The sequence below is a fragment of the Morone saxatilis genome, unplaced genomic scaffold, assembly GCF_004916995.1.
Source record: "Morone saxatilis isolate NCDOM2014 unplaced genomic scaffold, NCSU_SB_2.0 Contig19, whole genome shotgun sequence".
NCBI classification, from domain to species: Eukaryota; Metazoa; Chordata; class Actinopteri; family Moronidae; genus Morone; species Morone saxatilis.
In genome coordinates, this window is record NW_023339751.1 from 10,899,437 (window position 1) to 10,913,545 (window position 14,109).

Genomic DNA, 14,109 nt, shown 5'->3' on the forward strand with positions numbered 1-14,109 from the left:
TGTGTGGGCATGTGTGGGTGTGTCTTCATGTGTCCCATGAACCGGGATAAAGACAACACCCTGCTCTCTTCTCCTTCTCCACCTTTTTTTTCAATGCCTTCGTTTACTTGTTTCTTTTCCCCACAGAGAGTAGTGCCACTGCTCTCTGCATCTCACTGAGGGGAAAAGACAGTAGAAGCCTTTCCTGGTTTATGCGTCAGCTGGTAGAAAAACTGGATTTGAAATGTAGGTTGAAATAACTACTAGCTCCTTCCCTTGTGTAGCTTGTTGTCCATTTAACCTCTGCAGGGGCATCGGGTGCACTTTATTCTACACAACAGATTTTCCTGCCTTTACTATTGTTCTGTTATTTAATCCAGAGAGATCAGCCTGACCTTTAATCAAAGTTGTGTTGTGGTGGAACAAGCAATAGCTGATTTTTTTTTTGGCTTATTTCTCATTCACGGAGGACTCCCTGTTTAGATCAGCCGCAAACAAGGTCAATGTCCTGACATTGAATTCTGAGATCATAATGACTTTAGCTTCTCCTTTCTGCAAGTGGGGTGTGTATAATATTAACTTGCCTTGGAGGTAATAGGTTGCTCTAATAACCTTCTTCAACCCCATTTTGTCTCAGACCATTGAACTCACTGCTTTGGCAGACTGTGGCTGACTCGCTGGTGAAAGTGTGTACATAGTCAGGAGTCTTGCACAAATCTATCTCACAAATACAGTCCTCCTTAGTGTGAGTGACTAATAACTTCTTTCCTCAAACCTGTCAGTCAGTGTCCGATATGTGATCTTGAGGAGAATAGTGGGACCGCTTCGGTCTGATATTAAAAATCTGATTGGTTCCTCTCTCTGAGAAAAGCCTGTCCAGCAGCCCTTAGAGGTAGCAGACACCTAATCAAATGTTCCAGTTGTCAGTACCTGTGCCCAGAATACCTTACCAAGCATCTACAGGGGCTTAACACAGTATCACAAACACCTGCTGTTCAGTTCAATGCAACTGCATGCAGTGGCTTTGCTACAAATACAAAATTTGAGAAGCTTTAAAAATTTTACTTGTGTTTTGCTAGATGCCATAACATTGTTGTTGATTATATTGTCTGCACTCCTTGTGTGAATCAACCGAATGTTATCATTAAAGGCAAATTGTATCAGTTCTTGAAACACTAAGATTGCCACAACTGCAGGGTATCTGATATTAGATTTGTTGTGTTCAATTTTGTGCTGCGACGTTGCAAGAACACAGAACATTATTTTCTGAAAATGTCATTTTGATTTGCAAATGAAGTGGTTTGAATCAAATTAGTTTGTCTTGATTGAGTTTATTCATGTGGGACCTTGTCTTCTGCGTTCAGCGTGTTAATATGCTTTTATATTTGTGAAAATTATATCCCCACCTGCCATGCTTTCCCAACACCTTGTCTTATTATACGTACTACTAGAGAATACTACAAGTTTGCTGACATAATATCTTCCAAAACTCAAGTTTGCCCGAGTTTGGGGAAATATCTGTCGGCTTTGCCTGCCAGCAACCTCTTTTTGATCTTTCCTCTTCCCTGTCTTCCTCCTATTACAGCTGTCTTGCTTCTAGCTTAGTGTTGACTGTATTCTTTGGCTCCCGCAGGATTTGTCACTGTGAAGGGGATGACGAGAGCCCTCTGATCACACCATGCCACTGCACAGGGAGTCTGCGCTTCGTCCACCAGTCCTGTCTACAGCAGTGGATCAAGAGCTCCGACACTCGCTGCTGTGAGCTCTGTAAATATGAGTTCATCATGGAGACCAAGCTCAAACCGCTGCGCAAGGTAATGTACAGTCTGTATATGTGTATATTCAGCTGAAGTGGAACTCTAAGTCAATTAATGCTCGTGTTCATTAGCTCAGTCTCTGGATAAATTCAGGCTGTCGTTGCAGCTCTGCCTCCAAGTGTCCCAACTAAGCTCACATCACTCCTTCGTTATGAAGCTGAAAATGCCAAAAGCTGTCTCCAATCTGTCTTGAAGATAACACAAGCATGACACTGAGCTTTGAAGCCTTTTTTATAAGCGGAACTTGTTGAAGGGAGGGGTGGGGGGGGGGTTCTGATTCATTTGAAATGGTTTAGAGGAAGTACACTTCCATTAAAGGCTCTTTTCAATCGCTGTGGCCTGGAGATAGCAGGACACTGTAATTAAAATTCCTCCACCCTTCATTAGCTGCACAAAAGGCCTTAAACAAATGCTCCGCTGTTAATAGCTTCTGAATCCCACTGGTGAAACACTGAAGTTGTTCGTGTGTGAGCTCGCAAAGAAATTCAAGATGAGATGAGGATGTTGGTTGTGGTATGAAGTGTGTATCCGTGGACGCTTAGTTTCATCTTGTACGGCGACACTCGCTTCGCATCAAAGTGACCCTGCGAGCGTCCCATTTCATCACTGAATACACGACAAATGCATTTGGATGTTTGGAGAGCCTATACAGTCTTATTTACAAACCTGATCTGTTGGTGCTGGCATTGTATTTTGCCTTTTGTTTGTATCGCTGGGCTCATTTCCTGATGTATTGTGAGGCCAGTGACAGACGAGGTACCTGGCCTCTGTGTGCAGGGTGCTGAGTGCCACTTTTCTTCTCCATCTTACTCGCCCTGCCTAAAAGCCCTATGTAGCATTGGATCTTGATCACAGTAGCTGAATGCTCTCCATCAAATATTTAGCTCACACTCTGAGCTGCTCCAGAAAATGGCAGAGAGAGCCAACTGATTGATGCCAACTGTGTGTTCAAAAGCATGCTTACGTTTCTATTTGTGTGTGGATGTGTTGTTTTTGACCTCCTCTAATGTCCTTCTTTTGTCCTCCTGTGCCGTCTGCCGCAGTGGGAGAAGCTACAGATGACGGCGAGCGAGAGAAGGAAGATCATGTGTTCTGTCACCTTCCATGTCATCGCCATCACCTGCGTGGTATGGTCGCTCTACGTTCTCATCGACAGAACAGCTGATGAAATCAAACAAGGTCAGCACAGACTGGGATGAGCAGACACACAAAAGCATTAATGTAAAGCCGTTGTCTGTGTTGGATGTAGTGCTGTGTTGGATGTAATCCATTCATCCACAATCTGCCGCCGTCTCCAAGTCATTCATGTACAGTGTTTAATGACAAATCTGCATAACTGTAGTGTTATTTCAGCGGTACGAGTATTGAGCACGAATAGTGTGAAATGTTCTCTAAGATTGGAATACATGTGGGCGTAATTCACTGGCAGAAGCTCAGTGGGCATCAAAGTGTGTAGAAGAGTGTGCTCAGATTCTTTAGAGATGATTTTCTGTCAGTGTTTTTGGACTTTCAGTTCACTTTAATTTCAGACCTATAGTCCATAAAAGACAAAGCTGAGAGATAAAAGACAAGAAGCAAAGAGATTTTAAAGATAGATATTTACATCTATCACTCTAAGATCCAGGTTGAGACTGAGTTTGGTTCATTTTCTTCTTCAAGGGACTGAGATCAGGTTTTGTGTGCGTGGTGTGAATTAAAATGGCAAAGTAGAAGGTCAGTTTATGGTTATTTTTGTTGTTAAAGAACAAGAAGAAAAGTGTACATTTGTGTGACTTTTTTTATCAGCACGTGTGTTTACTACAGAAAATTACTGCAAAACATGTAAGAGTGGAAGGTCTGGCAGCCATGTGACAGTAAGTGCCTGTTTGTGGCAAAGACTGGACAGCCAAAAGATAAATGCCTAAACACACAATAATCTTAATATTTTATTTCTGTGAGAAATTTGAAGAAATATTTTCACATTTTGGGTAAAATACACTTATTTGCTTTCTTGCTGAGAGTTAAGGAAGCTTGATACCACACTTTTATGTGTTTATACAAGATGCAGCAGCCAGTTAGCTAAAGTTAGCATAAAGACTGGACAGTCTTGGCTAAAATTGGCTGAAATTGGCTGTTGTGTCCTGTGAAAACCTCTCAGAACTCCTATTTTGCAATATTATACGTATGTGCCAAATTGGAACCTGCTGTGGACCATAGACGGCAAAAGCTACAGGCAATAATCAAGAAAGCAAATGGTCAGTAGGGCATTATGGTCTTTTTAAAAACCTCAGTCCCCTGTAGCAGCCACTAGTGTGGTCAGCAGCACTGAGTTACTGAGGACAGATTGATGCCGCCCTCCTGCCGTGCTCTCGCTATCGGGGCTAAAAATGGAGAAGGCTGCTTTAATGATGAGCTGTTGTATGATGCGCTGGCACTACGTCTACTGCCACTCATTCCTCTGAGACAGTGTACAGATGGAAGAGCAGGCTGTGCCTGTTTAGCCCAACCTGATGATTCAGACTTGTTAGAGTCCCTGAGGGCTGTCAGGTTCAATCACCATGGTGATGCCAAATAGTTCCTTACCAGCCCTGCTTGTCCTCTGCCAAGTCACACAGAACCACGGTTATGTTATTCTCTCAATTTGCTTACAAAGATTACAGTAGAGTTCTAGATCTAGTACACCTGGAAATGTCTTTCACTGTGATTTGTGAAGCAGATTTCATGTTTATGATTGCATGATGAATTACATCCTAAACTGTAATATTTGTCTTTACTTTCTGCGCTTTGCCTTTTCTATCAATCTGTTTGTTGTGTCTCTGGTAATACATGATACATGATACTACTTTCTTTACTCATGCAGCCGGAAGAATCCCAGGTAAACATTTCAACTTTGACCTTTTGACTTTCAAATTGTGTTTTCCCCTCCGCCAGCACTTCTGTCAGCTGTATCCAGTTCTTTTCCTACTGCACCTCACGCCCCTTTCCTTCCCTTTTCCTTCCGCCTTGATTTCAGGATAAAATAATACTTCTTCACCCTTAAAGGACGGTTATATTCATACCGCCTCACTGAATGTACCAACCTAATGAATGCAGACAGACACACTGTTCCTCAACTGTCAGTCTGCTGTGATTAATTTTTCTGTGCTACACTTTGTGACTGAGGATTTTTATTAAAACAAACCTCACTCACACATTCACACACAACAGATGACACATTAATCTTTTCTCATAAAGTCAGATATAGAGCACCTGATATCGCTGTCCTGCATAAGCGTAGTTAATACCCTACTGAACATAATTTGTTTGCCTTGTGTGAACTGGTATTCTTCCCATTATATGAGGCATTTTTGTGTTTCATTCCACATACTTATTCTATCATCAAGGGTAGGATTTAGTCACACTGTTGTGGACCTTTTCTTGTGTTCATATCTCAAACAACCTAAAATAGAGTAGCCAACATGAAAAGACTGATGGGCTGAAGGTCAGCTGTGTATTTTCAAAGAAATAGGGATTTTGTTTTTCTGCCTCTGAGTTTTTGTTTTGGATGATGCTGCAGCTTGTTACACATATTTAGAATTCTTAAAATTTTTACTTTTTTAGCCTTATGTTTCAGAGTTTTGGGCAGAAATGTTGCTCCTGCCTCAAGGCCCATAGACATGTGTTTGCATGATTTAGCAAATATACAATGAATCACCAGTTTGTAAAGCCTGCTGTAGTAAGTTTGTTTATTTTAAGTTTTGTAGCAGTCATTTGTTTCTTTTTGTCATATATAATTATCTTATCTGTCTAGCATTTTATGCCTTAACTAGGCATTGACATTGGAAAGATGAGAGAAAGAGAGAGCGATGGGGAATGACATGCAACAAAGGTCACCAGACGGTCATGAACTGGGCGCGCTTTGGTTCATGGTCAGCGCCTGAACCCCTAGGCCTCCGAGGCGCATTCGCATTTGTTTCTATTCATGTTGCTACAGTATGAAAAGCAACATGAAGAATTCTGCTAGGGTTAAATAATTACACAATGAATACCATGCCAGATTTTATTGATGTTAGTTATTTTAATGGAGTTAAAGTGCAGTCTGGTCTGATGTTTGTTTCTTTTCTGTCTGTCCTCTGTCCTGCAGGGATCCTGGAATGGCCTTTCTGGACCAAACTGGTGGTTGTGGCCATCGGCTTCACTGGTGGACTGGTGTTCATGTATGTCCAGTGCAAAGTCTATATCCACTTATGGAGGAGACTCAAGGCTTACAACCGGGTCATATATGTCCAGAACCGGCCAGACACGTGTAAAAAGTTGGCGCTGGAGAAGCCGCCTCTCATGGAGCCGAGTCTGGAAAGCAAGGAAGCTCTGGCCCCCACCCAGTCGGACACAAACTCCTCCCAGTACACAGAGACAGAGGACTACAGTATGGAGGTGCTCCATGTCTGACCGTTCAGTTCATGCCATTGGTTGTCCCACTCATACACACACAAACAGGCCCGCAGTGAAGCTGTCGTGGAAGTGCTCGTTGACTGAGGAACCACCAGATACTCCCCTTCCTCTGATCGCAGACTTGACCCTCTGTCCTCCTCTGGTCATCTTATATTCCCAAAACTCGATCCACAGAGACAGACCATGACTATCTTATTCTATCCACACTCCTCCTATCGGACCTTATCCCTCACTCCACCTGCACCCTCAAACCACACTCTAGCCTCTTTCCTTTCCCGGGACCGGACTGTTTTTAGTGACTTCTGTAAATGTCTGAAGAGGCCTGGAGCATAGCCCTCTACACACACACACATTCACACACACATGCACACACACACACACACACACACACACTTGTATGTACACCTCTGGGAGAGCAGGACTGAGACAAATGGACTCAAAAACGGCTCCAGAGGCCTACACGTCTCTGATAACGTGGTTTGTTTACTTGTGGGTTTGTTAGATTTGTTTGTTTTTACCTCCTGTGGGTCTCGGGCTCACCTGCCGTGGATCAGTATGTAGCGCCGCGCATCGGATCTCTGGACCATTCCAGCTACTGCCATCTCTGTTGCTGTGGTCTGTCAGCTCCGAGCTGGTCTGGATCCGACCAGGCCTTGATCTGGACATGCATCGAAGCACTTTTGTTTTTTAGTTCCACAACAAATCCCCCCCTCCATTCCTTTTATTTTTCTATATTTTTTCTTCAATATGAATTTCGTCTTATATGTTGTACATGGGGGACAGCACACTCGAACAAATGTTTAATTTGACGTTGCATTTCCTCATACGCACATATACGTATATATTAACCCTCCCATGGATGACAAAAAAGGAATTGGGGTTAAAAATGGAATCGTGCTGAAGGAAACGTGAGTGTTTTAGTCAAAACAGAAAAAAAAAGAGTTTTGTATATAACAAGCTCATCACTCTAAATGCAGAAAGTCCCACCACATGACTTCTCTACCCCAACGTGAACTTTCTGAAGGCTTTGAGAATGTAAACTTTTTAAAAAATGATTCAAAAAATAAATAAAATATAAAAAAAAAAACAACATTTTTTTACTGGTCACAGGAAATTGCAGATAATTTCCATGTCTTGAGATCATAATGAGAGCCTTTGGGCATAAACAGCATCGCTCATGTTTTTCTATCATGCGAATGACACAGTATTTACAGTGTGATATTCCATGTGCAGTTTTTAATATGTTTATTTGTTTGCTTCGTCACAGGATATGCCTTGAGAAATCCACAGCTGCCTATTTTCAGTCTGTCCTCCTGTTGCTCCCCTTATGCAGGCATCGCGTTGATTGACCTCAAATAGATAGTTGTGATTACAGGCAGACTGCTTCAAAAAAGCTTTAGGCACATTTTTCGCTTTGCATGTCAGGACCTGCTAATTTACAATTATGTTGTGGTAACATGGTGCTGTTGTAGGATCTTTACCAAGCATTTCAGACGAGCAGAAGTCTCAGTGAAAGTGTTTTGTTTCTTCTTGCCAGGCTCTTATCACATGGTGGAGGATGTCTATTTTAGTATTTAATCACAAGACAGCCAGCATGTTGCCTCTCATTTGATTGAGTGTTTTTCTCACATCTGGCCTTACGTGGCTCAAATAAGATCAGTTGTTCCAACACCTCCTCCTTTCGTTTCCCAGAGGAAGCACAGTAAAGCACATCTTAAATACTGGAACTACATTATTTCAGTATTCAAGGTGATTTTTATATCAGTGCAACATTTTCACTGTAGGTCATTAAGAAACACATGCAATAGGTCCACACATTTACTGCCTGTGATAGGTAGTGTGCATCGCCACTCATTGATGAGCTGACTGGAGAGCCACCTGCTGGTGTGAAGCTGTAGGTGCAGTCTGAAGTAGGCAGCGGTTGATTTCTCAGGGTGATGTGTTTTTGGGCTTACAGTCATTGTAAGTGCTTTTGTGTAAGTGGGAGCACAGCGATGCCAGGCTCATGTTGAGCCTCACAGCCATTCCAGCAACACACACATTTTTAAAAACTGTCTTTGATACCAGTATAATGTCTGTGAATAACAGTGGTCCAACAATATACCTGACAATTACTGCTCACTCAGCAGCAGCAATAAATAAAATCCACGCTTTGTTTTCTGTGACAATGCATACAGTACTTGTGTATATGCCCCATGGTGACTTGAGATCTGGAGTCTAATATAATTTTAAATGCATAATACGAGCCTACGGAATCGTCGCGTGTCAAGTTGGATTAAGACCTAGTAACGAGAAGCTTCTCTGAAACTTCAATACCTGCAAGGCTCAGTGCAATTAGACAGATAAAAAGTGCAATTACCCTTTTGTTGTTATTCTATTCTATAGTTATGTAATGGTGTTTAATGTCCAGGGTGTCCTCTGGGTATAAAATGATTATTTCTTCATTTTGTGTTGTATTTATTTTAAAAAGAAAACAGAGTACAATTTGTTCATTTAAACCCCCCCTTTCAATAGTAATTTTATGCAACTTACACTTAGTTTGTTTCCCAGGCATAAGTACCAGAAAATGACTTTCACTCTTTTGTTTTGCACTTATTATTTAGGTATTAGACTTGTAAAAAGCTTGTTTGCGCGACCCGAATGTGAATATCTACTCTTTCTTCTTGCTTTTTAAATTGAATTTTGTTTTGAATAGGCAGAATATAGACCTGTAACCACAGCTTCAAATTTAAACATTTCATGTTTTTCACATAAAAACAGAATGGAATATTTAGACTTCCTTCAGATGAAAGATTCACTGTAGATTATGCTTCTTTTTTCTTTTTCTTTTTTTACATATTACTCATAGGAGCTGGCTCCTTTCATGAAGTCTGACACAGAAGTTTTGATGTAGTCCTGATGAAGATTGATGCCACTTTAAGACACTTTTACAAGCAGCCATGTTCCTTTCTGAGAGATTTTTCTTTCTTTCTTTCTTCTGTCATCATGAATTGATTTTTTTCATTGTATAATCCTATTGAGCAGGACATCCACTGAGAAGGAAAGGTATTTTCTCAGCTTCACTGTCTTGTATTTTCAATCTAGACTTTTCTGTCTGTCTTCGCCCTATTGCTTCAATTTTATCACGTCTGGGAATAGTGTAACTTGCATAAAGCTACATTTGTTTACTACTGACTGGACTTGAACATATATGACTGTTCCCCTGTCTTATGATATCATTCCACAAGTTTGTCTGTGAATTTATTTTAAAATAGTAACTGTAAAGAATTTGGTAAAAGTACTTATGTTTTTAAAAGAAATATTGATGTGTTTTCAGTTTAATTTCCCATTATTGAACAAAAGTATGTAGAATTAAAAAGAACAACCAAATAAAATTAAGTTACTTTTAATGCTTTGTGTCTTTTTCAGTGTACGCCGTGTAATTTATTGTGCAGTCTGAATTTAAATGTCATGGTAACAAGATTTGTTTGTGAGTGACACTGTTAAAAGGTTATTATCAAATGTAAAGCAATTTAACTTTATTCAGCAGCTTTTGTTTTGCACAGCAGATAGAAATGACACTGCATTTATAAATTGGAAACTTGATGCAACAACATTTTAACAAATATTCAGTCAGTTTAGAAGCTGGCTAGTTTTTGTCATTTATGCATTTACATCAAAATCACACACTCGGATGACAAAATAGTTTTCTAATAGCGTATTTGGACTCAGTAATGTTAGCAGAACTTCAGCGTTCTTAATGCAAAATATCAAGTAGGGACATGACAATCCTCTTTTCCAAAGAAGTGAGTTTTATTCCTCAAACGGCGACACTGTTTGGGATTCTGTCAGGGGACATGTTGTAGTAAGGCAGCTTCTTTCCATCATTCCTCCTCTTGATGGAGCTGGATATCTCTGTCAGCTGCTTCCTGAACTTCTCCGTGGCCGCCTTCACTGGCTTCTCTATGAAGTGCTCATCAGGATACATGCCCAGGTACAGCTGGAGGGCAAGAGAGGAGACATGTCATTCAGCCTGGAGGCACACTGCAGGGGAAAACTGCATGTCTAAGTAGAAGGAAGCTTTTTGGGAAATTAATAGTTTTGTCTTTTCTGGTCTTTAAAACAACCCAGTCTGTAGTCAGATGTGTGCAAGTGTGCGACTGATTTCCTGTTTGTTTGGATACAGAGTTCCCTCCCCGTACCTCGTTCTCCTGGTACTGGCTGAGGGCCCAGACAGCCCCCAGATGCCAGCTGGACCGTCCACGATCAGGGAGGCTCTCGATGATCATGTTCACATCTGCCAAGCCCTTCTGGTTGGGTGGAGGCCGTCGCATGGTAGATGGAGCGTTTGGGATCCAGGAACACCAGTCATACTGCACAATGTACACAAGGAATACAGTATGTGCATGCAGTACATTTACTCAACTACTGAATTTATGTTGAATTTTTAGGAACTATGAATATTTCCATTTTCTGCTACTTTATACTTATACCTCACTGCATTTCAAAGGCAAATATTATACTTTTCTTTCCACTTTATATATCTGACAGCTCTTTTACATTACAGATAAAGATTTTACATTGAAAAAACTGATATTATAAAATATAATGCATCGTTAAAGATGAAACCAGTGGAATCCAACATTTGTGACCCCTTACAAAAAAGCAGTGTCTAGTAGGGGTGTCTGAGGTTGTTAGCAGTCCCCCCCCCCCAAAGAGACATTTTCCCTCTAAACTTCTCTGATTGGAGAATCAGCTATTTCACAAAACAGCAAAGATTAGTAAAAAGTTGAAAAAAATAACACAAATTTGTGTTGTTTTTAGGATTTTAAATGTAGGTGTTTTGGAGTATTTTTACACCATTTCTCTGGTACTTTTACTTAAGTCGAGCATATGAGTACTTCTTCACATCCGTGTGCTTGTGAACAAACTATTTGTTGAACTGAACAGTGAATTAATGAATCATAACTGTGCATAATTCATGTCAACGGACAAGAATACATCCACAACTGTAAGGCTAATATAACTGAAATATTTGATCAGTCTTATATAAATATTGAATGTAGGTTCCTGATTATCTCTTACTCACCTGCCCAAAGTTGACTGCTGCATGCTGGGCTGAAGCAGTGAATACAACGACGGTCAGATACTCTATCAGCTCTTCACGTGATTTCACGGACTTGGGAAACTCTGTGCACGGAGATAGACAAAGCCAGCTTTGAATCTTTACAAAAATCTAACCTTTTTTCTTTTGCAAGGGTTGCTGTGCAAAAGATAGTTGATGGAGAAATGCAGGAAGGGTATTACAACACTGGTACTGTGAAATCATCAGACGCTTCCTGTCTTCACCCTCAAACCATTTGTCTATGACAGAACAGATTTGAATTTGTAATGCTGTCTGTTCCCTGCCATACCTGTCTTCTGCAGGAAATATTGGACTAATGAAATATTAAAGGAGTGAGCTGCTTCTCTCCTTGAAAAAAGAAACTTCACACATTGTAATGTACCCACCACAGTAATCGAAGTCCTGCATACCGAAGCTGCACACATCTTTAATAAAGGCCTGGATTTCTTCGTCTTCCTGCACTGTCTCATCGCTGGTGTAATAAATATGCACCACATCAGACACAAAACTGTCAGAAAGAAAACAGGACACCAGTCACACATTGGGGAAATAACAAATGCTGTGTAGAAATATTCCCATGCCTCTAACTGTTCATCCTTTCTTTTCTTGTCCCCAAATACACAAACTATTCATCAGCGCTATCTATAAAAAACTACCTCTTTGTGGCCTCCCACACCCTGTAGCCGTCGTCTCTGTAGAAGTAGGTTGGCAGCTCTTCCTTCTTGTCCACACCGCGGGCCTTGATCATGTCCGGGAAGCACAGAGACCTGAAGGTCAGACACTTCATAGCCTTCTGAATCAGCTGGACGTGACCACCTCCACCGGTTGCGTTTGCCTTGATGAGGATGGAGGAGAGACAGCATCGTAACGTGTGTCACTCAGGTTGTGTTTTCCTATTTCTATGTATGCATCATCACTAAATGCACTATGGCCTTTTCTGAATATTATTTAGTTATTGAATAGGCCTTTTTTTAGGCATTCCTGCTCTCTTCCAGCACATCATTTCCTCATTGTTTCATTTTTGTTTGTTTTTAACTCAAAAATAAAACCCTCAATGAACTATCACCAAAGTGCCCTTTCATTGTGTACTACAGTATAATACAGATAAGCAGGGTAAAGCTGCTCTGTGCGCTCTTCTTTTTCTCTAACCTTTCCCTCTTCTCCTATTTCTATTTTATCTTTTTATTCTTATATATATATATATATATAGATCCTTTCCTTCTAACTCCTCTTCAATCTTCTTCAATCTCCTTCTAACTCCTCTTCAATCTTACTCTTTCTGTCCTACACATCCACAAACTCACCTTGTCAAAGATGCCACACTCACAGATGAGCTGCTCCCTGGCCTTGGTGTTGATAGCGATGGTAAAACGAATGTGTGGCATAAGCAGCTGGAAGAAAGGCACATCAATTAGTTAATCAATCAACCAATCAGTTAATCAATCAACCAATCAACAAGCCAGAGTTTTACCTTATACACTGGATGAACGGCAGGAAGCTGCCTGTACATGGCAATACCAAACACCTCTGTTATGAGATGTGTCTTGAGCAGGTGTGTGATGGTCTGGTGGTACTGGAAATCAGCCGAGCGAACCCAGATCTTAGCCAGCAGCCAGTCATACTTACCATCAGTGGGCAGGAAGATCGGGTTGTGATCACCTGCAGTCTGCCCGAGCTGGAAAGGCAGATGATGGGGAAGAAGCAGAAAAAAAAGAAGATTTATACTCAAATGTCAACTGGGAAAGGAAATGTCCCCCCCTATGGTAACACACATCACTGTACCTGTATGGCTATGGGCAGGATCTTGTTCTGAATGTTCTTGTAGAGAAGACAGATCGGAGCTGCCAGGTACTGCAGTGTGCACGGGTCTGTGCAGTTAGCACTGATGCCGTCTATCACCTCGTAGTCTACGATGTAGATGTTACCTGCCTGGAGCCAGAACATTGAATACGTTTGTTTTAATGCATGTTTTAATCTTAGATACGGAAAATGAACAGATTAACAGAAACGGACACAACCATGTCTACCTCTATCTCCTCCTCCAGAGTCAGCTCTCTCTCCAGGCTGACAGAGACCATTTCATGAGTGACAGGAAACTTGTCAGGAAGTTTGGTGCACTTTTGGATCATTACGGGGTTGCAACCATTTAGAAATTGGTACCCAAACATGAAGTCCTCCTTCCAATGTTGCATCACATACTCTGGATAATAAACAATATATGATACATTCTGATATGATGTGATATGATATGACATGATATGATATGATATGACATGATATGACATTATATGACATGATATGATACGATATAATAGAAATGTGAGGCTGACCTGAGATTGTGTTTTTGATTCTCACAAAGATTTTCTCAAAGTCTGCGAAGTCGCTCCAGGAGGACTGGAACATGTGCATGAACTGGTTCACAAATAGGTTCTCTATTCTGGAAATTCATGGTTGTTATCATCATCATCATTATACTCATCATAATTATCATCTTTGTCACCATATTCACATCAAAAAGGTCAAATCTAATGCATTTTGGTGTAATAAGTTAAATAAACACTGCAATTAAAACTCATTCTGGAAAAGCGAAGTAATTTTTTGCAGCAAGAAGCAGCACTAAATGCTAATTTACTTAATAAACTATTTCTGTCCACAAAGATGCTGTATTTCTGTCAACACTTTGGACGCTCAGTGTGACTCATTTTCCATCTCAACTATTTTCTCCATTTCATAAATCTGATATATTATAGTACCTACCTATTTAATTACAAATCTTTGAAAATGTTCAAAGATTTGTAA

At 40.7% G+C, this 14,109-nt stretch overlaps 2 protein-coding genes across 3 annotated transcripts in view; one reads left to right on the top strand and one right to left on the bottom strand.

The window, feature by feature from the left end:
• march8 (membrane-associated ring finger (C3HC4) 8) overlaps positions 1 to 7,281 on the top strand; it is a 72,634-nt gene extending 65,353 nt beyond the window's left edge. For both annotated transcript variants that reach the window (XM_035663323.1, XM_035663322.1), the window contains 3 exons: positions 1,613 to 1,793; positions 2,840 to 2,975; positions 5,899 to 7,281. In XM_035663323.1, the coding sequence (XP_035519216.1) occupies positions 1,613 to 1,793; positions 2,840 to 2,975; positions 5,899 to 6,203 (622 nt within the window). In that variant the 3' untranslated portion in view covers positions 6,204 to 7,281. The remainder of the gene's footprint in view (positions 1 to 1,612; positions 1,794 to 2,839; positions 2,976 to 5,898) is intronic.
• Positions 7,282 to 9,611: 2,330 nt separating this feature from the next.
• Positions 9,612 to 14,109, bottom strand: part of alox5a (arachidonate 5-lipoxygenase a) — an 8,351-nt gene continuing 3,853 nt past the window's right edge. Inside the window, exons 5-14 of the mRNA XM_035663324.1 lie at positions 13,641 to 13,747; positions 13,338 to 13,510; positions 13,093 to 13,239; positions 12,782 to 12,985; positions 12,615 to 12,701; positions 11,967 to 12,145; positions 11,697 to 11,818; positions 11,275 to 11,375; positions 10,388 to 10,558; positions 9,612 to 10,185 (exon numbers count right to left, since the gene is read on the bottom strand). Of these exons, the coding sequence (XP_035519217.1) occupies positions 10,006 to 10,185; positions 10,388 to 10,558; positions 11,275 to 11,375; positions 11,697 to 11,818; positions 11,967 to 12,145; positions 12,615 to 12,701; positions 12,782 to 12,985; positions 13,093 to 13,239; positions 13,338 to 13,510; positions 13,641 to 13,747 (1,471 nt within the window). The 3' untranslated portion in view covers positions 9,612 to 10,005. The remainder of the gene's footprint in view (positions 10,186 to 10,387; positions 10,559 to 11,274; positions 11,376 to 11,696; positions 11,819 to 11,966; positions 12,146 to 12,614; positions 12,702 to 12,781; positions 12,986 to 13,092; positions 13,240 to 13,337; positions 13,511 to 13,640; positions 13,748 to 14,109) is intronic.